This window comes from Lacerta agilis, chromosome 5, assembly GCF_009819535.1.
Source record: "Lacerta agilis isolate rLacAgi1 chromosome 5, rLacAgi1.pri, whole genome shotgun sequence".
Taxonomy (NCBI): domain Eukaryota; kingdom Metazoa; phylum Chordata; class Lepidosauria; order Squamata; family Lacertidae; genus Lacerta; species Lacerta agilis.
In genome coordinates, this window is record NC_046316.1 from 89,797,809 (window position 1) to 89,818,960 (window position 21,152).

At 45.7% G+C, this 21,152-nt stretch overlaps 1 protein-coding gene across 1 annotated transcript in view; it reads left to right on the forward strand.

Annotated features, from left to right (window-relative positions):
* LOC117047551 (cytochrome P450 2J6-like) overlaps positions 1 to 21,152 on the forward strand; it is a 55,953-nt gene that overhangs the window by 16,192 nt on the left and 18,609 nt on the right. Inside the window, exons 7-9 of the mRNA XM_033150827.1 lie at positions 625 to 812; positions 1,209 to 1,350; positions 8,034 to 8,200. Coding sequence (XP_033006718.1) covers positions 625 to 812; positions 1,209 to 1,350; positions 8,034 to 8,200 — 497 coding nt within the window. The remainder of the gene's footprint in view (positions 1 to 624; positions 813 to 1,208; positions 1,351 to 8,033; positions 8,201 to 21,152) is intronic.

The following is a 21,152-nucleotide window of genomic DNA, read 5'->3' on the forward strand; positions in this document are numbered from 1 at the left end:
TAGATAAATAGGTACCGCTCCGGTGGGAAGGTAAACAGTGTTTCCATGCGCTGCTCTAGTTTGCCAGAAGTGGCTTAGTCATGCTGGCCACATGACACAGAAGCTGTATGCTGGCTCCCTCAGCCAGTCACGTGAGATGAGCGCTGCAACCCCAGAGTCGGACACGACTGGACCTAGTGGTCAGGGGTCCCTTTACCTTTGCCTTAAGGTGCTACAGGACATTTTTAAAAATATTATATATATATATATATATGTTTCTACTGTGTCAGATGAACATGGCTTCCTACCTGAATCCAGAAGTGGTTTAGTCTTGTTGGCCACATGACCTGGAAAGCTGTCTGTGGACAAACACTGGCTCCTTCAGCTCCTTCATTTGACAGGACATAACTGTCCAGAGGTGGTTTACTTTTACCATTACATTAGCCAAAGATCAGGTGAGGAGATGAAGATTAATGAAACTAAGTAGGAAATATTGAGGGCCGGGGGTGAAGAATATATATATATATATATATCACAGAATGCCTTGGATCACAGCCCTTCAGCAAATCCAGCCAGCTCTGGTAACCAGAAACAACTGAGATGCAGTATTCACATTAAACCTTTTGTTTCCATCATTCTCTCCAGATAAAATGCACAAGGAAATTGAAGATGTCTTAGGTTCTGCTCACTCAATCTGCTATCAAGATATGAAGAAACTGCCCTACACCAATGCTGTGATTCATGAAATGCAGCGCTTTAGATATGTCCTTTTTTTGGGGTTCCCTAGGCAAAGTACAAAGGATGTGAAGCTGCGTGGTTTTCTCATTCCCAAGGTATAAAAGTGTGATGCAGCTGCACTCCTGTAGCCCAAGAGCAAAGAGCAGCAGAAGGTTGCATATTGAGAGATGCAGCCAGCCATAAGGAACTTCCTGTCTAGTCAAAAATCTGAAGGGCAAGAGCAGGGGCTCCATCTGCAGACATGTTTCACCATTGGCAAGTGGGAGAAAGTCCTCTTGTGTCCCTGCCTGTGCAGAAAGTTTTTACGGTGATGAATACAATGCCACCCACCAAAATAATAATAATAATAATAATAATAATAATAATAATAATAATAATAACAACTATTATTCAGATCAGTCTCTGCAATGGTTAGTCCTTGGGTTAGTGTGGGACATTCCAGAAATGTGTTGATCTGTATGCATTCAAAGTCAATTGTTTCTTCTTTGCAGGGGACTATTATTGTTCCTGATCTGCGCTCTGTTCTTCTTGATCCAACACGATGGGAGACACCTGCAGAGTTCAACCCAAATCATTTCTTGGACAAGGATGGACAATTCGTGAACAGAGAAGAATACCTGCCATTTGGTGAAGGTAAATGCAGAAGACCAAGCTTTGTTGTGATCTGCAGATGTACTTATCTGTCTGCTTTCAGGAAATGACATCAGCAGCAGCACATGAGGGAGTTGGCCAGAGCAGAAGCAGTGTCTTTCTGGCTGGAGTGGCACTGCTGGTCAGCAGAATGGGGCAAGGCAGTGGCATGTTAAGGTGATCTCTGGGTCGGTGGCTTGGGACCCACAAGTGCACATACATCTATGGGGCCTCAATTGTTTACCATCTGGACCTCCCTACATTTTTCACCCCTGCCCTGTCCCTGAGAGAGGCAGCACTGCCAGCACCAGGATACTGCTGTTCCCTGTCTCACATCACCCTTGAAAGTCATCCAACGTCTTTTCAGGCAGCAAGGCTACAGCTATCTTTTCATGAGATATTATATAAAGCCGCCAGCGAAGCTGTTGTCAGTGGAACAATGAGCAGTTCTAACTGCTGTAATACAGAGATGTTGATCTAAAAGAGCTGTGTTCTTCGTCCATCTTTCCCACAACTTAACACTGGCAACAAGGATGGGATCAGATGAAACAGGACACAGAACTGAACTACTGAGCTGAACACTCAAGAGCTGAGATATCGCTGAGATATCCATTCCTCACCATCCTATATGCATCGGAAACCATGGATTCACTACTGCCTCTACCCTCATATTCTCCAACAACGGAGTCCTGGGAGTCTTATCTTGAACAATTCGAATGCTACCTCAAGGCAAACGCTTTCACCAATCTGACAGACAATCAGGAGAGAGCTCTTTTCCTCACTGTCTGTGGCTCAGAAGTCTTCAAGACGGCTCGGGCTCTCGTTGCCCCACTTGCTGTGCAGGCTGCACCTTGGGACACGCTGATGGAGAAACTCAAGGGACACTATGTGCCCAAAATCTCCAGAATCACTGCCCATCACGTGTTCCATCATCAAATCCAAATTGAGGGATGAGACAATCTGTGAATTTCTCTCAGGAAGGCTGCATACCACTGTGAATTCCGGGAGTTGGTTGATGCCCTGCTGGATTGAATCACGTGTGGTGTGAGGGATGAAAAATTACAGTGCTGTTTCCTCGCCAAGTCTGATCTTACTCTCAAACAAGCCAGCGAGGAAGCCCAAGCCGTGGAGGCAGCGAAACATTCAACAACAGAGATCCGCAAGGGCAACAGCCCAACAATTCCAAAGAAGCCGGTCCACCATGGAGAGATCAGCGAATCCAAGAGCTGCTCAGACGAAGAGGATGACATCTGCCACATCAAGCAGGAACATGGAAAGGTCAAACCGCGAACAATGGACCAATCAGACTGTGTGGGTTGTGGTGGCAACCATCCTCAGTCCAAATGCCATTTCAGGGATGCCATCTGTCGGCGTTGTTCTCGTAAGGGTCATATGGCAAGGGTTTGCCGCTCGCCTATGCCAGCAGATATGCTACCGACACCAGGAAACAAGAAATCATTGGCAAGGTATGCTAACAAGGACTGCCACACCTTCACCAACTGCCGCTATTCGGCTGAGCTGACAGTTGTCCGGGCTGATGGGTCTGAGCACTGGAAAATCTATGTCACCATGACTATTCAGGGCAAACCATGTGACATGGAAGTTGACACGGGCTCTTCCCTGTCCATCGTCTCTTGGAGTACCATCAAAAAGGTTGATTCCCAAAGTATCCAAGAAACAACTGGACTCCCACCACCTACACTTGAGAGATTTTCAGGGAAATAACATTCCAGTTGTAGGTGTGGGGAGGTTCAGAGTGACCTTCAGAGACTTTTTGGGGCCTTCAGAGACTTTTTGGGGCTAGTTGTGGTCGATGGGAATCAGCCCAGCTTACTGGGATTGGACTGGTTTGCGTCCCTGGGGTTGGGAATTACAGGTATCTACAGCGTTTCACAACCAGAAATAGATGCCACAATCAGAAATAGAGGCTAGTTTTCGGAGGTGTTCGATGGAACCTTGGGACAGTATGTGGGGTCGCCCATATCCTTTAATCTCAACCCGCTAGTGACACCCATCCGAGTCAAGCCTCAACGAGTACCGTTCGCCCTCAAGCCTAAAGTGGATGAACAATTGGACAAGCTGATTGCACAGGGGGTCCTGGATTCTGTAGACAAAGTTAAGTGTGAGACTCCTATTGTGAGGCCCATCATGGCTGATGGGTCAGCATGCATCTGTGCTGATTATAAGTGTATGATAAACAAGGCCTTCCAACAGCATGCATACCCCGTCCCAGTCATCCAACACTTACTGCACTTGCTGGGAGAAGGCAAGGTTTTTGCGAAACTCGACCTTCCTCAAGCATACCAGCAGCTGCCGGTGGACGACCCCAATGCTGAGGCACAGAAGATCGTTACCCATCATGGGGCCTTCGGTTGTCGTTGTCGTCAGCTGCAGGAAATTGACAGCAGCTTTCTATATGTAAACATTTACATGAACCCATGGGAAAAATTATGGAAGGAAGACATCAGTTTCACAGCATGTTACAACCTGAGGGAAAATATTATGAAAATGCTATATCGGTGGCACCTCACCCCAGCCAGACTGGCTAAAATGTATAAGAGCAGATCGGAAAATTGTTGGAGATGCAAGGAGGAGAGAAGGTCATATATGCACATGTGGTGGGAATGTGGAAAAATCAGGAAGTTTTGGGGTGAAATGTTGTTGTTGTTCAGTCGTTCAGTCGTGTCCGACTCTTCGTGACCCCATGGACCAGAGTACGCCAGGCACGCCTATCCTTCACTGCCTCTCGCAGTTTGGCCAAACTCATGTTAGTAGCTTCAAGAACACTGTCCAACCATCTCATCCTCTGTCGTCCCCTTCTCCTTGTGCCCTCCATCTTTCCCAACATCAGGGTCTTTTCTAGGGATTCTTCTCTTCTCATGAGGTGGCCAAAGTACTGGAGCCTCAACTTCAGGATCTGTCCTTCTAGTGAGTACTCAGGGCTGATTTCTTTGAGAATGGATAGGTTTGATCTTCTTGCAGTCCACGGGACTCTCAAGAGTCTCCTCCAGCACCATAATTCAAAAGCATCAATTCTACGGCGATCAGCCTTCTTTATGGTCCAGCTCTCACTTCCGTACATTACTACTGGGAAAACCATAGCTTTAACTATACGGACCTTTGTCGGCAAGGTGATGTCTTTGCTTTTAAGATGCTGTCTAGGTTTGTCATTGCTTTTCTCCCAAGAAGCAGGCGTCTTCTGATTTCGTGACTGCTGTCACCATCTGCAGTGATCATGGAACCCAAGAAAGTGAAATCTCTCACCGCCTCCATTTCTTCCCCTTCTATTTGCCAGGAGGTGATGGGACCAGTGGCCATGATCTTAGTTTTTTTGATGTTGAGCTTCAGACCATATTTTGCGCTCTCTTCTTTCACCCTCATTAAAAGGTTCTTCAATTCTTCCTCACTTTCTGCCATCAAGGTAGTATCATCAGCATATCTGAGGTTGTTGATATTTTTTCCGGCAATCTTAATTCCGGTTGGGGATTCATCCAGTCCAGCCTTTCGCATGATGTATTCTGCATATAAGTTAAATAAGCAGGGAGACAATATACAGCCTTGTCGTACTCCTTTCCCAATTTTGAACCAATCAGTTGTTCCATATCCAGTTCTAACTGTAGCTTCTTGTCCCACATACAGATTTCTCAGGAGGCAAATGAGGTGATCCGGCACTCCCATTTCTTTAAGAACTTGCCATAGTTTGCTGTGGTCGACACAGTCAAATGCTTTTGCATAATCAATGAAGCAGAAGTAGATGTTTTTCTGGAACTCTCTGGCTTTCTCCATAATCCAGCGCATGTTTGCAATTTGGTCTCTGGTTCCTCTGCCCCTTCGAAATCCAGCTTGCACTTCTGGGAGTTCTCGGTCCACATACTGCTTAAGCCTGCCTTGTAGAATTTTAAGCATAACCTTGCTAGCGTGTGAAATGAGTGCAATTGTGCGGTAGTTGGAGCATTTTTTGGCACTGCCCTTCTTTGGGATTGGGATGTAGACTGATCTTCTCCAATCCTCTGGCCACTGCTGAGTTTTCCAAACTTGCTGGCATATTGAGTGCAGCACCTTAACAGCATCCTCTTTTAAAATTTTAAATAGTTCAGCTGGAATATCATCACTTCCACTGGCCTTGTTGTTAGCAAGGCTTTCTAAGGCCCATTTGACTTCACTCTCCAGGATGTCTGGCTCAAGGTCAGCAACCACATTACCTGGGGTGTATGAGACCTCCATATCTTTCTGGTATAATTCCTCTGTGTATTCTTGCCACCTCTTCTTGATGTCTTCTGCTTCTGTTAGGTCCTTTCCACTTTTGTCCTTAATTGTGGTAATCTTTGTACGAAATGTTCCTTTCATATCTCCAATTTTCTTGAATAAATCTCTGGTTTTTCCCATTCTGTTATTTTCCTCTATTTCTTTGCATTGCTCGTTTAGAAAGGCCCTCTTGTCTCTCCTTGCTATTCTTTGGAAATCTGCATTCAATTTCCTGTATCTTTCACGATCTCCTTCGCATTTTGCTTGTCTTCTCTCCCCCGCTATTTGTAAGGCCTCATTGGTCAGCCACTTTGCTTTCTTGCATTTCTTTTTCATTGGGATGGTTTTCGTTGCTGTCTCCTGTATAATGTTACGAGCCTCCATCCACAGTTCTTCAGGTACTCTATCCACCAAATCTAAATCCTTGAACCTGTTCTTCACTTCAACTGTGTATTCATAAGGAATTTGATTTAGATTGAATCTTACTGGCCCAGTGGTTTTTCCTACTTTCTTCAGTTTAAGCTGGAATTTTGCTATAAGGAGCTGATGATCTGAGCCACAGTCAGCTCCAGGTCTTGTTTTTGCTGAGTGTATAGAGCTTCTCCATCTTTGGCTGCAGAGAATATAATCAATCTGATTTCGATGTTGCCCATCTGGTGATGTCCATGTGTAGAGTCGTCTCTTGTGTTGTTGGAAAAGAGTGTTTGTGATGACCAGCTTGTTCTCTTGACAGAACTCTATTAGCCTTTGCCCTGCTTCATTTTGATCTCCAAGGCCAAACTTGCCAGTTGTTCCTTTTATCTCTTGACTTCCTACTTTAGCATTCCAATCCCCTATAATGAGAAGAACATCCTTCTTTGGTGTCATTTCTATAAGGTGTTGTAAGTCTTCATAGAATTGATCAATTTCGGTTTCTTCAGCACTGGTAGTTGGTGCATAAACTTGGATTACTGTGATGTTAAAAGGACTGCCTTGGATTCGTATCGAGATCATTCTATCATTTTTGAAGTTGCATCCCAGTACAGCTTTCGCCACTCTTTTGTTGACTATGAGGGCCACTCCATTTCTTTTACGGGATTCCTGCCCACAGTAGTAGATATGATAGTCATCCGAACTGAATTCACCCATTCCTGTCCATTTTAGTTCACTGATGCCTAGGATGTCAATGTTTATTCTTGCCATCTCATTTTTTACCACATCCAGCTTACCAAGGTTCATGGTTCTTACATTCCAGGTTCCTATGCAATACTTTTCTTTACAGCATTGGACTTTCCTTTCGCTTCCAGGCATATCCACAACTGAGCGTCCTTTCGGCTTTGGCCCAGCCGCTTCATCAGCTCTGGATCTACTTGTACTTGTCCTCCGCTCTTCCCCAGTAGCAAGTTGGACGCCTTCCGACCTGAGGGGCTCATCTTCCAGCGTCATATCTTTTATATGCCTGTTGTCTTTGTCCATGGAGTTTTCTTGGCAGGGATACTGGAGCGGCTTGCCAGTTCCTTCTCCAGGTGGATCACGTTTGGTCCAAACTCTCCGCTATGACCTGTCCATCTTGACCTGTCCATAGCTTGCCTGAGTAATTCAAGCCCCTTCGCCACGACAAGGCAGTGATCCATGAAGGGGGGGGGGTGAAATGTATAACGAACTAAAAAAGATGTTAAATATCACATTCACAAAACGACCAGAAGCCTTCTTATTAGGGATATTGTCAACTGAAATTAAAAAAGAAGTAAGACCACTCTTTATGTATGCTACATCTGCAGCTAGAATTCTAATTGGAAGAATGAAACTATACCTACAAAATCAGAATAGCAAGTTGATTGTTAGAATATCTGCAAATGGCAAACATGACGGGGAGGGTAAGATGATATTCAACAAAAAAGTAAACCAAGAATGGATTATATTTAAAGAATATATGAAGAATTACTGTGATTGCAAAAACCTCCAAGCAGATCTTGAATGAGTCTTGCAATGTTAATATATTTAAAAAACAAATGTTTCTATTTAATCTTGGTCCTTTTTTGTTTTTTATATTATATCAGGAAGTAATATGATAACACGATACTGTGTAAGATATAATAAGTATGATCTGGCTTGTTTGTTTTTAGAACAATCGGATGTCTATTTTAGGTCATTGTATGTCTTTAAATGTTCTGTATTTTAAAATTTCCCTTTTTCTAGTAGGGGATGGGATACATACTATAATATAGTAGATTGTTGTATAAATTTGTGAAATATGTTTAATAATGGATTTTTAAAAAGAACGAAGGAAGGGAGGGAGGGAGGGAGGGAGGGAAGGAGGAAGTTGACAGCAGCCTTGATGATTTCCCTATCCTATGTCTAGTTTGCCAAAGTGTTATATGGAATGTTTTTAGCTACAAAGCATTGAACACAGGAAAGCAAACTATTGCTCACTTGCTGCCTTCTTCTTGTCTCCTCTTCAGGGGCTCGCATGTGTTTGGGAATGCAGCTGGCAAAGATCGAAATATTCATCTTCCTGACCAGCTTGCTGAGGGCATTCAACTTCCAGCTGCCAGAAGGAGTAAAAAAAATCAATCAAGAGGCTATAATAGGGGCTACAACACATCCCCATCCTTATAAAATCTGTGCAGTTCCCCATTGCAACACATAATAAAATAGGAAAATATTAGGGACTGCACCCCTGCTTCCTCCACTCGGCAACTCCTTTGCCACTCCTGACACATGAACCCCCTAGCATTTCCCCTTCCCTTCCCATCTCATCCCATGCAACTACAGAGGTCTCTTTTCACCTTTGCCGCTCCATTTCTGAAGCCACTTCTCTCTTATTTTCTGCAGCTCTGCTTTGCATCCATGTTCCCCTTCACCCCATCTCCTCCTTTTCTTCAGGCCCTTTCATGCCCCTGCTTTCATCTTCATCCCTATCCCCTTGCCTCCTTACTCCCTCCTCTTCAGCGCCTTTCTTTGCTTCTCCATTCTTACTCTCGCTCCCCCCCCCCACTTTCCTCAAATCTCCCTTACACACACATTCCTACACCTCACATTTAGCCTGGAGAAGAGAAGGTTAAGGGGTGATATGATAGCCATGCTCAAATATATAAAAGGATGTCATATAGTGGAGGGAGAAAGGTTGTTTTCAGCTGCTCCAGAGAAGTGCACATGGAGCAATTGATTCCAACTACAAGAAAGAAGATTCCACCTAAACATTGGGAAGAACTTCCTGACAGTAAGAGCTGTTCGATGGTGGAATTTGTGCCAAGGAGTGTGGTGGAGTCTCCTTCTTTGGAGGTCTTTAAGCGGAGGCTTGACAGCCATCTGTCAGGAATGCTTTGATGGTGTTTCCTGCTTGGACTGGATGGCCCTTGTGGTCTCTTCCAACTCTATGATTCTATGACCTCCTCCTCTCTCCCTCTTCTGCAGCCCCTTTCCAACACCCCCCCCCTAATGCAGAGATACTGAGATGTGTTATTTTATCTTTAAGATGAGTAGACTCCTAATAGCAAGACTGTCAGCTACTTTGTGTATCCTTTGATGGATACTGTATATGTAAGCTTGATTATCTGTATATATTAAAATGTTCCCATTGCTTGCGCACCCGACACCACCTTGTTCCGTAACCACTGGACCAAATCACATCAAATTTAGGACAAAGCGTAACATGACCATGGAGGAAGGATCTGGCATCATAAAAATTAAAAAAACACACACACTTGTCATGCCTAAAATATAGAATAAAGGCAAAAAATGGTGCGCCTATTATACCTCACCAGCAAAAGGAATGAAGACTCCAACAGCACCCAAGAAGAAGAAGAAGAAGAAGAAGAGTTTGGATTTGATATCCCGCTTTTCACTACCCGAAGGAGTCTCAAAGCGGCTAACATTCTCCTTTCCCTTCCTCCCCCACAACAAACACTCTGTGAGGCGAGTGGGGCTGAGAGACTTCAGAGAAGTGTGACTAGCCCAAGGTCACCCAGCAGCTGCATGTGGAGTAGCGGAGACGCGAACCCGGTTCCCCAGATTACGAGTCTACCGCTCTTAACCACTACACCACACTGGCTCTCAATAGAAAGGTGGATTGCCTGTTGACGTCATCAGACCTGCGCCAAAAAGAAAACCCCGTCCAACATTTTATAACTGCCATCTGTAAGCACCCAAGGACTTTCTGACACAAACTGCTTAGTGGAAATGTGGAAAAAAGATGGAGCAGGAGGCAGGGCAGTTACGGAAGGGGGGGGGGATGCGGGAGCAAAATAAGCCCAAGGCTGCCTGAGAGGTCGCAGTGAGTAAGACCGGCTCTGAGGGGATTTTGTCGCTGGGGTGCGTAATTTTGGGACTGGGGTGGGGGAGAATGCTCTTTTTAATGGCGTAGAGCATGGGGCCAGTTAATTGTGAGGAGGGTGTGTGGGGGTGTGTGTGTGCGCTTTTACATTAAAAAAATCCAGAGCAAGCCCCGCAGTAGGCCTCCATAAAGTGTCCAGTGCCCTCAATTAAAATGGCCACTGCACATTCACAGGCATTTTAAAATTTCCCAAGTGCCCTCACCTAAAATGGCCACCGCAACTTCGCTGGATGAACACACAAAGTCCCAAGTGATAAATACCACCGGACCGGACCAGCCCCTTGCTGACCCCTACTCTACAGAGACAGGGAAGAACGAAAACAGGAGATTCCAGAATACTTTCGGGGTCAGAATTTAAAAAAGCAAAAAAAACCCACAGCAATGCGTGGCCGGGCAGCTAGTAAAATATATAATCTATATCACTACATTGACCCCGGAACTTCATGTTGAGGACCACACATGGTATCAGGATAGGTTGTGTGGAGGCACTGTGGAATATTTGAAGGCCTCGCATCCTTTATCACAGTTAAGGAATGGAAGGGGGAGAAGTTTGAAACAGATGTTCGCTTGACTTCCACTATCCTTTCCTTCAATGGCAGAAGTTTGTGTAAAATGGAGGTGGAGGAAAACTGAGATGACTGTGGCTTTATACTCTAGCAGACCCTACAATAATGGAGGGATGGAGGAACACTGAGCAAAATAAGCAGTGCTTATTTTCTAAAGAAATGTTTAGAGGTACTCTCATTTTAGTTAGTTACAGTTACAGGTGGGTAGCCGTGTTGGTCTGCCATAGTCAAAACAAAATCGAAAATTCTTTCTAGTAGCACCTTAGAGACCAACTGAGTTTGTTCCTGGTATGAGCTTTCGTGTGCATGCACACTTCTTCAGATACACTGAAACAGAAATTCCCACCACCCTTCTGAGTAATACCCCTCCCCACTCCCCCACTATATTTAAGGTTCTGGTGACTTCTGTTTCAGTGTATCTGAAGAAGTGTGCATGCACACGAAAGCTCATACCAGGAACAAACTCAGTTGGTCTCTAAGGTGCTACTAGAAAGAATTTTCGATTTTGTTTTAGTTAGTTAGTAAGCCAAACATTACCTGCTCTTGGAAGACAGGGAAGTCTAGAACCTACATGCCAAAACACACTGAGTGGTGTCTCAGTGCTTTTCTCAAGAAGAGCAGTAACTGCTGCTCTTTTAATCCTTTAGTCACAGGAGTCAGTCTTTCAAGATGTAGGTTGTTGGCCTCTAGCTATTCAGTTTCTGGGTCAGACAGGCGGCCTGTCTTTTCCCATTCTGGATACACATACAAAGTTACAGTTCAAATGTCTTCCGGGGAAGGGGAGTTATGTGTGTTTAGGCAGGCATAGGCAAACTCAGCCCTCCATATGTTTTGGGACTATAACCACTTGTGGAGGGACGGGGGGCAGGGGGAGCATACTGCCCCTGGCACCATCTGGGAGTGGGGTACCATCATGGCCGCCGCCCAGAGTAGCACCGTGTCTCCCCGTGTCGGGCACCATGCCCCAGCCGGCGAGCACACAACACCCCGCTGGCAGTGCCTCATGTGCCCGCGGGCGGCATGCCACGCCCCTGGGATGTGCACCGCGCCTCACAGGGCGATGTGCTATGCCCTCAGGACGTGTGCCATACCCCAGCACATGAGCCAGCCATGCCCCTGCACCCGGTGTCGGAGCATGCAGCTTCACCACTGACTACAACTCCCATCATCCCTAGCTAACAGGACCAGTGGTCAGGGATGATGGGAATTGTAGTCCCAAAACATATGGAGGGCCGAGTTTGCCTGTGCCTGGTTTAGGGTATCTTATGAGCTTTTCTAAACACAGTCCTGGGCTCTGAAACCTATCCCACCTCCCTATATCCCTTTGATGCTTCTCATGGAGAGAAGGCTAAGGGTGTGGCAAAAAGCTGGCTACTTCATGAAGCTGTTTTTACACTGGATTTTTATCCAGACAAATTTCTTTCTTTCTTCTGCCTGTCATCCTACAATCAAGAAAACTGCAGAACAGGAAGAGACTCCTGAGGTTCATCCAGGGCATCCCTCTGTAATGCAGAGAATGTAAAAAATGATCTTTTTATGTGAATCGCCTTGAGACCTCAGGCACTGCACGATATATAAATTCAATGATGATGATGATGGTTGATGATGATGAAGATGATGATAGAAAGCAAATTCCCATTTCTTCTTGGGGGTGTTCCAAGAAAACTGCTTGGATTCTTGACCTGAGAACAGTTAAGATGCTGGTGAGACATTGTCATGTCTCCTGTTTCACAACCTTGGGGTTGAAAAAAAATAAAGGTGTAAAACTGTTTGCTTTTCTGAAACTCTCTGCAACAACACTGTCTCTTTCACTTGGGGTCTTGGTGGACAACAAGCTTAACATGAGTCAGCAGTGTGATGCAGCAACAAAAATGCTAATGCTGTTCTAGGCTGCATCAACAAAAATACAGTGGTGCCTCGCAAGACGAAATTAATTCGTTCCGCGCGTCGATTCGTATTGCGAAAATTTCATCTTGCGAGACACCACTGTACTGTAGTCATAAAGTAAGCCATACAGTACAGTAGCAGGTTTTTTCCACATTTGCGAGAAATAAGCCATAGTGATAGGAGTGAAGGAGAGTCCCTGCGTCCTCTCTTTCTCTCCCCGCACTCGCTGGAGAATGCGCTCCTCCCCTCCTGCTGATCTCTTAGCATTTTCTGCTTTCATTTTTGTCTTGCGAAGCACAACCATAGACAAATTTGTCTTGCGAGACAACTAAACAATCGTAAAACCATTTCGTCTAGCGAGTTTTTCGTTGCGCGAGGCATTCGTCTTGTGAGGTACCACTGTATAGTGTCCAAATCAAGGGAAGTAATAGTTTTCTCCTGGGACTCAGCTACATTTGTAAAGATGAACTCTTTATATGCATTATAACACTATGACACCAGATGGCACAGTGGAGTCCCATTTTTCGCCAAAGGAACTTCCATGTATATCATTTACAATGCGTTTAAGTGGAGAAGGATATCAGTAATAAAAATGAAGAAAAAACTGATGATATAAGACATTTAGTAACTGATTGGTTACAGCATCACCACTACTGCCTAATGGGGGAAAAACCTACTGAAAAGAGTTGCTGTGGCCTGGCACCTGTCAGCAGGCCTTGCTTCTTCTAATATTCCAATTATTCTAATAAGAGTTATCTTCTGCGACGGGGTGAGCTCCCGTTGCTCGGTCCCAGCTCCTGCCCACCTAGCCAGGGCCGGCACGTCCATTAAGGCAAACTAGGCAATTGCCTAGAGCGCCAAAATGGAGGGGGCGCTGGCCAGCCTGCAGGGGCATCTTTCTCATTGGCCTTTCCTGGCAGCGGTGGCAGAGGAGCTGCCTCCGTCGAGGGGTGGCGCCCCTACCCACTCAGCCCCGCCGCCTTCCCCTGCACCTCCGTTTTGCAGCCTCTGCTGCCTGCTGCCCCGCCGCCTCGATAGGGAGCACACAGCTGCAGTGAATTCCTTTCCTGCCTCTGCCTCAGGGTCTTACTGCCCACCCACTTGTGTTTTCGGTTGCTGTGTTTGCTCAGATCGCGGCTAGGAAGGAATTAGCAGGCGGACACGATCCTTCCCCCTTCCATTGCTCAGCAACTGACAGCTGCCTCCTCCTCCTCCTCCTCCTCCTCTCCGTGCTCCGAGAGAGAGAACTGGCTTGGGGGGGGGAGAACTTTTGCCTTCCTTTCCTCCCTCCCCTTAAACCCCGCTCCTGCATCGTTAGCCACCTCCTTCTCCACACACCCCACGCGTGCTCCTTGTCCCTTCAGTGTTTTTCCTTTCCTCCCCACTTAAAACTCCTCTCCAACTCCAACTCCTCTCCAACTCCAACTCCTCTCCAACAACATTTGATTGCAACCTGCAGCTGCCTCTTCCTCCTCTCCGTGCTCTGGTGCTGCTTCTGCTGCATCCGGGGAAGCATTCCAGGGACACACAGGAAGCCGGAAAACATAAAACATGCAGGTGGGAGAGAGAGAGAGAGAGAGAGAGAGAGAGAGAGAGAGAGAGAGAGAGAGAGAGAGAAAGAGAATGAGAAAGAGAAAGAGAGGGCTAGCTGGAGGGGGGACTATTGCCTTCCATTCCTCCCCCCCTTAAACCATGGGGGGGGGGCTCCAGAAGGTGATCTCGCCTAGGGCGCAAAAAACCCTAGCACCAGCCCTGCACCTAACAGTTTGAAAGCACATCAAAGTGCAAGTAGATAAATAGGGACCGCTCCAGCGGAAAGGTAAACGGCATTTCCGTGCACTGCTCTGGTTCGCTAGAAGTGGCTTTGTCATGCTGGCCACATGACCTGGAAGCTGTCTGCGGACAAACGCCGGCTCCCTTGGCCTATAGAGCGAGATGAGCGCCGCAACCCCAGAGTCGGACACGACTGGTCCCTTTACCTTTACCTTAAAGAGTTATTATTATACTCTATGTGATTTATTGCTGGATGGCTCCCTGACACATAGCTGGAAAGGTCAGCCAGGCACTCATAAGGGCAGACCTTGGAAAGGCTACCTCTACCCATGTCAACCAGCTGAGGCTTGAAGATGGCCTGAGAACCTCCCAGACTTAGATGTTCTGCTCTCTGATCTGCACCACTAAGGTCAATCAGCTTAATAATAATAATAATATTTATTATTTGTACCCCGTCCATCTGGCTGGATTTCCCCAGCCACTCTGGGCGGCTTCCAACAAAAATCAAATACATTAAAATATCACACATCAAACCTTCCCTAAACAGAGCTGCCTTCAGATGTCCTCTAAATGTCTGGTAGTTGCCTATCTCTTTGACATCTGAAGGGAGGGAGTTCCACAGGGCGGCCGCCACTACCGAGAAGGTCCTCTGCCTGGTTCCCTGTAGCTTTGCTTCTTGCAGTGAGGGAACCACCAGAAGGCCCTCAGCGCTAGATCTCAGTGTCCGGGCTGAATGATGGGGGTGGAGACGCTCCTTCATTGATGAGTACCAGTGGCAAATGACATTTTCCTCTCAGCCGCTGCGTCCAGCTCAGGGAAGCCCCTTTGCATCTCCTGCCTGGGTGCCTGATGGCACGATCGGGGGCAGGCACGGGGCGCCCCTCTCTGGCTGTGTTGCTGCCTGCATGCCTCCCTGCGGAATCTGTGAGCGGAGCGGGGAAGCGCCCTGTCAGTGCAGCTGGGAGCTGATAAACCCGCTGCCCCTGCTGCAGCTGGGAGCGAAGAATCCCTCTGCCACCGCTGGAGGGAAGAAATTGAAAGATCGTGTGCTTTGGGGGGGGGAAGCGTTACCCAGAGAACCCCAGCTCAGCTGGTTTGAGGGGAGAGATCAAAAGATTGTGTGCTTTTTGGGGGGGGGGGAGTAGAAGCATTGCCCAGAGATCCCCAGCTCAGCTGGTTTGAGGGAAGATTACATGCTGGTTGTGGGGGGATGGAAAGAGGAGAAACGTTGCCCACCCTGCAACAATACCTGCAGCTCACCATGCACCAATTCCTGCCCCCTCGGGGGAAGCAACCAGCACCTGCACCATCAGGGGAAGCAGCCACAGCCCACCGACCCACCCTGCCCCCATCCCTGCTGCCCACCCTGCCCCCATCTCTGCCCCCTCGGGGGAAGCGGCGATGCCCACTCTGCCCCCATCCCTGGGTGGTAGGGTGCCTCCCCCCAAGAACTACATAGAGATGTGCTATAAAATGAGCTCATTTTAGAAGCTGCATGCTGGGTCGTCAGGCTGCTTCTCTCATTCCCTCCAGTATATAATTTGGCTGACCTAAGACCTCTGGGTTCAAAATGCATTTATGTGTGAGGAATGGGACTCTATGCACACCAAAATTATTGCTTCATTTTGACTTAAATTTCAGCATCACGTTTAACATTCTTCAAAGTGATTTGATTTCTGTGCTAAAACTGTGTTCCGTTTGAGAAAATAAATCAGAAATTGTTTTATGACTTGTTTTCACGATTTTTTTTTTAAAAAAACAAATTAACAATTTCAAATTTTGTGTTTTTCATTCTTCCTATAATACATCTGTGTTTACAATATGATTGGCTGGGGGGAGGGGGGCACCAGAAGGTGATCTCGCCTAGGGCGCCAAAAACCCTAGCACCGGCCCTGCTCAAAAGAATATTATTCCTGCAGAGATTCAGCACACATCCTCACTGCTAAATTTCATTCCCCTGCTTTCATCTTCATCCCTATCCCCAGGCCTCCTACTCCCTCCTTTTTGACAACTTCCTTTGCATCCCCATTCCTACTCTCGCTCCCTTTCCCCCACCCCTGCCCCCCACTTTCCTCAATTCTCCCTTACACACACATTCCCACACCTCCTCCCCTCTCCCTCTTCTGCAGCCCCCTTCCAACACCCCCCCATGCTATGTTATTGTATCTTTAAGATGAGTAGACTCCTAAGAGCAAGATTGTCAGTTTGTCCAGTTGAAGAAGGTAAAATCCCTTTGATGGATACTGTACATGTATGCTTGTTAATAAAATATCTCTTCTAAATCACTACATTGAACCCGGAACTTCATGTTGAGGACAAGACATAGTGTCAGGAGTGAAAAGAGGTTGTGTGAAGGCACTATGGAATATTTGAAAGCTTCACATCTTTTATCACAGTTAAGGAATGGAAAAGGGAGAAGTTTAAAACAGACATTCCCCTGACTTCCACTATCCTTTCCTTCAATGGAAGAAGTTTGAGTAAAATGGAGATGGAGGAAAACTGAGATAAGTGGGGTTTTAAACTCCGGCAGAGCCTAGAATAGTGAATGGGTGGAGGAACACTAGCCTTTGATAGTGAAATGAACCATTGAAGTGTTGGAGTTGTTTAGTCAGGGTTAATCTTGAATACCTCTTGATGAAGTCCGTTCCTTGATGAAACCGTACCCATGAAACGGGGGACAACAAGCTAGCCACCTGTCGGAGGACAGACGAGGACGCCTGAGAGACTTTGCACTATCACTTTACAGTATATAAATATTGCACATCAAACTCTGCACCTTCAGAGCTGATAGTTTGGATAATAAGCCATAGATCATGCCTTCGAGTAGATACTTGTATACATGTTTTATATGATTTCAGTCTATTTGTTGATATAAATAATTTCTAGTTTAAATATTTTCATAATATTCTCGTAGTTCATATTGTAGTGTCTTTCTCGGTTTTGTGCAATTTATATTAGATTCTTGACCAGGTAACAGTTAAGTTGTGAAGCAAATGAATTTGCCCTGGGCTGAATGCAACTTGCTGCTTGCAGTTGGCAAAGCACATTTGCAAAGCAACTTTCTCATGTACACTTTATCATGGCAAGACATGGTCATGTCTCCTGTTTCACAATTTTGGGGCTGAAAAAAATAAAAGTGTAAAACAGTTTGCTTTTCTGAAACTCTCTGCAACAACACTGTCTCTTTCACTTGGGGTCTTGGTGGACAACAAGCTTAACGTGAGTCAGCAGTGTGATGCAGCAACAAAAATGCTAATGCTGTTCTACGCTGCATCAACAGAAATACAATGGTACCTCGGGTTACATATGCTTCAGGTTACAGACTCCGCTAACCCAGAAATAACACTTCAGGTTAAGAACTTTGCTTCAGGATAAGAACAGAAATCGTGCTCTGGTGGCGCAGCGGTGGCGGGAGGTCCCATTAGCTAAAGTGGTGCTTCAGGTTAAGAACAGTTTCAGGTTAAGAACAGACCTCCGGAACGAATTAAGTACGTAACCAGAGGTACCACTGTCCAGATCAAGGGAAGAAATATTTTTTTCCTGGGACTCAGCTACATTTGTAAAGATAAAGCTCTTTCTATGCATTATAACACTATGACACTAGATGGCGCATTGGAGTGCCATTTTTCACCAAAGGAATTTCCCTATATGAAGTTTACAATGCAATTCACTGGGACCCAGGTGAATGCCATGACATAAAACCAAATGTAGAGACCCACTGGGGTCAGCACAGCATGCAGGCAGTTCTGATCATACATTGCTTTCACAGAGTGATTACAATACTAATATTTCTGCTCGAAGCCAGTTTCTATTATTATTATTATTATTATTATTATTATTATTATTATTATTATTTGCATACTATACTCAAGGCGGTTTACAATCAGAAGAAACAAAACATGTACATCTTATAACAATCTAATGCAATACAAAAATGTGATAATAAAACAAAACTTTAAAATAAGCAACCTACATCAAAAAGTAACATTCAACAATTATTAGAGTAATATAAAATAATATCAACATATAAAAGTTAAACAGAAATCCACTCAACATTTACAACAAACAATTTCTAAACTAATAAATAAAACAACGGCAAGCCACAGTACATGAAATTGGGAAGCAAAGACTAGAGGGCGGAGCAAGGCAGGTGGAAGGAGGCCTTGCCTGATGGAGTCTCTCCCCTCACAGTTCTTCCTTCAGGAACAGTTCCCTTATGAAGAGTCCCATGGCAGGGGTGGAGCAAGGCAGGTGGAAGGAAGGCAGGTGGAAGGAGGCCTTGCCTGATGGAGTCTCTCTGAGAAGCACTGTCCTTGTACTTCTCTACTGCTGTACTCTAACATGGAATCAGAGGCACTTTCCATCCACAACCCATCCCAAGAACCAGATTTACAAGGATTAAGAAGACCTGTGCCAACCCATCCCAAGAACCAGATTTACAAGGATTAACAAGACCTGTGCCAATCAAGAAGGCCTGTAGCTGGCCCAAACTACCAAATCAACATGGCAAATTGGAATCTGATCTATAATATGCAGGGCCAAAATGGAGGAGGTGAAATATTAATAATAATCAAAATATCTTTCAAATGCGGAAGTCCCACCCCACAAAGAAGTAGTAACCATAGTAAGAATTAGTACAATCTCTGTTTCTCATTGGAACATAATAAACCGTGAGTCAAGCACATATGTTATGGGCACAAGTCCATAGGCCAGGGATCACTGAGAGTTTTGAGGCAGGATGGCATGCAGTAGCTGAACACCAAGGGATGAAGACTGAGAGCCCGGGGATTGGTGGTGAGTCAGGGAGACTCTGTGGCAGAGAGAAGTCCAGAAGCAGAAGAGGCAGAAGTAGGAGACAGGGGAGGCCAAGAGGCAGAGATGAGTTAGGCAAGTGAGGGAGTCAGGGTGTCTCCCCCTCCGGCTGCAACAAGCTCCCCTCTCCTGGTGTCTCCCAGGACCAGAAGAGGGATGAAGAGGCAGGAGCAGAGACAGGCGCATCAGTGGAGTCTTAGATTGCTTGGAAAGGACCTGGGGAAGGACGTGAGCTAAACAGCTGTGGGAAGGAGGGGGTCTTCATCCTCCACAACTGCCTCATGGGGGCAAGTCCTACTGAAGAGAGTTGCTGTGGCCTGGCACCTGTCAGCAGGCCTTGCTTCTTCTAATATTCCAATTATTCTAATAGGAGTTATCTTCTAGTAAAGAGTTATTATCATACTCTACGTGATTTATTGCTGGGTGGCTCCCTGAGACATAGCTAGAAAGGTCACCATGGCCTTAGAACCTCCCAGATTTAGATATTGTGCACTAAGGTCAATCAGCTTGATGAGTACCAGTGACAAATGACATTTTCAGTGGTGGCCCCACAATTGATTGTTGCTTGACCCACTTTCTTGGAGTTCTTAAGAAGTCCCTAAAAACTATTTTTTGTCCCACTAACCTTTTATCAGTTTCATTCCTTTTTTATGGTTCACTTGGAGCTCTTGGGGGAAACTGATTTTCTAGATCCATTCCAATCCCGGATTAGGCACAGCTTTGGCACACAAACTGCTTGTTTTGCCCTGTATGGTGACCTCTGTCAGGAGAGAGACAGTGGAAATGTGTCTTTGTTAATTCTCCTTGACCACTCCTGGACTTTCTAGGTCATCAAGACTGCTTCCTCCACCCTTCCCCTCCACTGCAGTAGGAGGAAGAGCTTCTCAGCCTTCTCCACCCCTGATGGTCAACATCATTCATTCATTCATTCATTCATTCATTCATTCAGTTTCTATACCACCCTATACCTAAAGGTTTCAGGGAAGTTCACATAAAATATCAAATACATAAAATGAAAACAAAACCAAACAACCCAATAAAATCCCCCAAAGAGCCAGCATTTTTAAAAGGGTATAAGATGTAGATCAGGGGTCCCAAACTAAGGCCCGCGGGCTGGATGCGGCCCAATCACCTTCCAAATGTGGCCGGCGGACGGTCCGGGAATCAGCATGTTTTTACATGAGTAGAATGTGTCCTTTTATTTAAAATGCCTCTCTGGGTTATTTGTGGGGAATAGGAATTCATTCATATATTTTTTCAAAATATAGTCTGTTCCCCTACAAGGTCTGAGGGACAGTGGACTGGCCCATGGCTGAAAAAGTTTGCTGACCCCGCATGTAGATCAAGTCAGTCAAAGGCCTGGTTGAAAAGGAATGTTTTTGCCTGGCGCCTAAAGGTGTATAGTGAACATGGGTGGAGAAGGTCCCTCAAAATATTTTATTAGGGGGGTCCAATAGATGTTGGCACCTATGCTTCTTACCCATCATTTCTCTGAACTATATTAACAAACATTTTTTTCCCCATGTTTAGCGATAGAAGCCTTGACAAATAAGGAACATTCGGAATCTTGGTGTAACTCAGGAATAAAAGGAGATCTAATTTTTATAAGGAGTGAAATTATTCAGGGGTGTTACTCTTCCACTTCGAGCAGGGAATCACCAACTTTTTAAAGCCAATGAGCACATTTGGAATTTTGAATAAAGAGGGAATAAATGAATTAGCGTAGTGAATTTAGTGTGGTGGGAACCATGCATTTGAGTCAGTCCCCACTCTCCCAGATGAGACCCCTCCAAAGAGGGGGAGGGAGGGACAATGTACACATGCACACTTTGCTTTTCCTAAGAGTCTGGGTAAAAGTTTGATCCAGTACATATGGATCAGAAAGAGGAAGAAGGAAATCCTATCACTCTTTCAAATTCCTCCTTCAGCTCTATGCACTTTTCAAGGGAGAAAAGAGACCAAGGAGGCAGCAAGAGGGGGGAGGGGCCAAAGGGCTCAGGCTTCCCATCGCACCCATGGACAACGCTGGACTTCCAGGATCAGACACTTGATGCCTTTCAGCACCCAATACTGGGGAGCAATAGTGGGTGAGTTCTATAGTCCTGCCTGAGAGCTTCCCATGGGCATTTGCACTAGTGAGGATTGTGGTGTAATCTGGCAAGGCTTTTCTCATATTCATTTTTATTACATGAATGGTTGGTACAAAA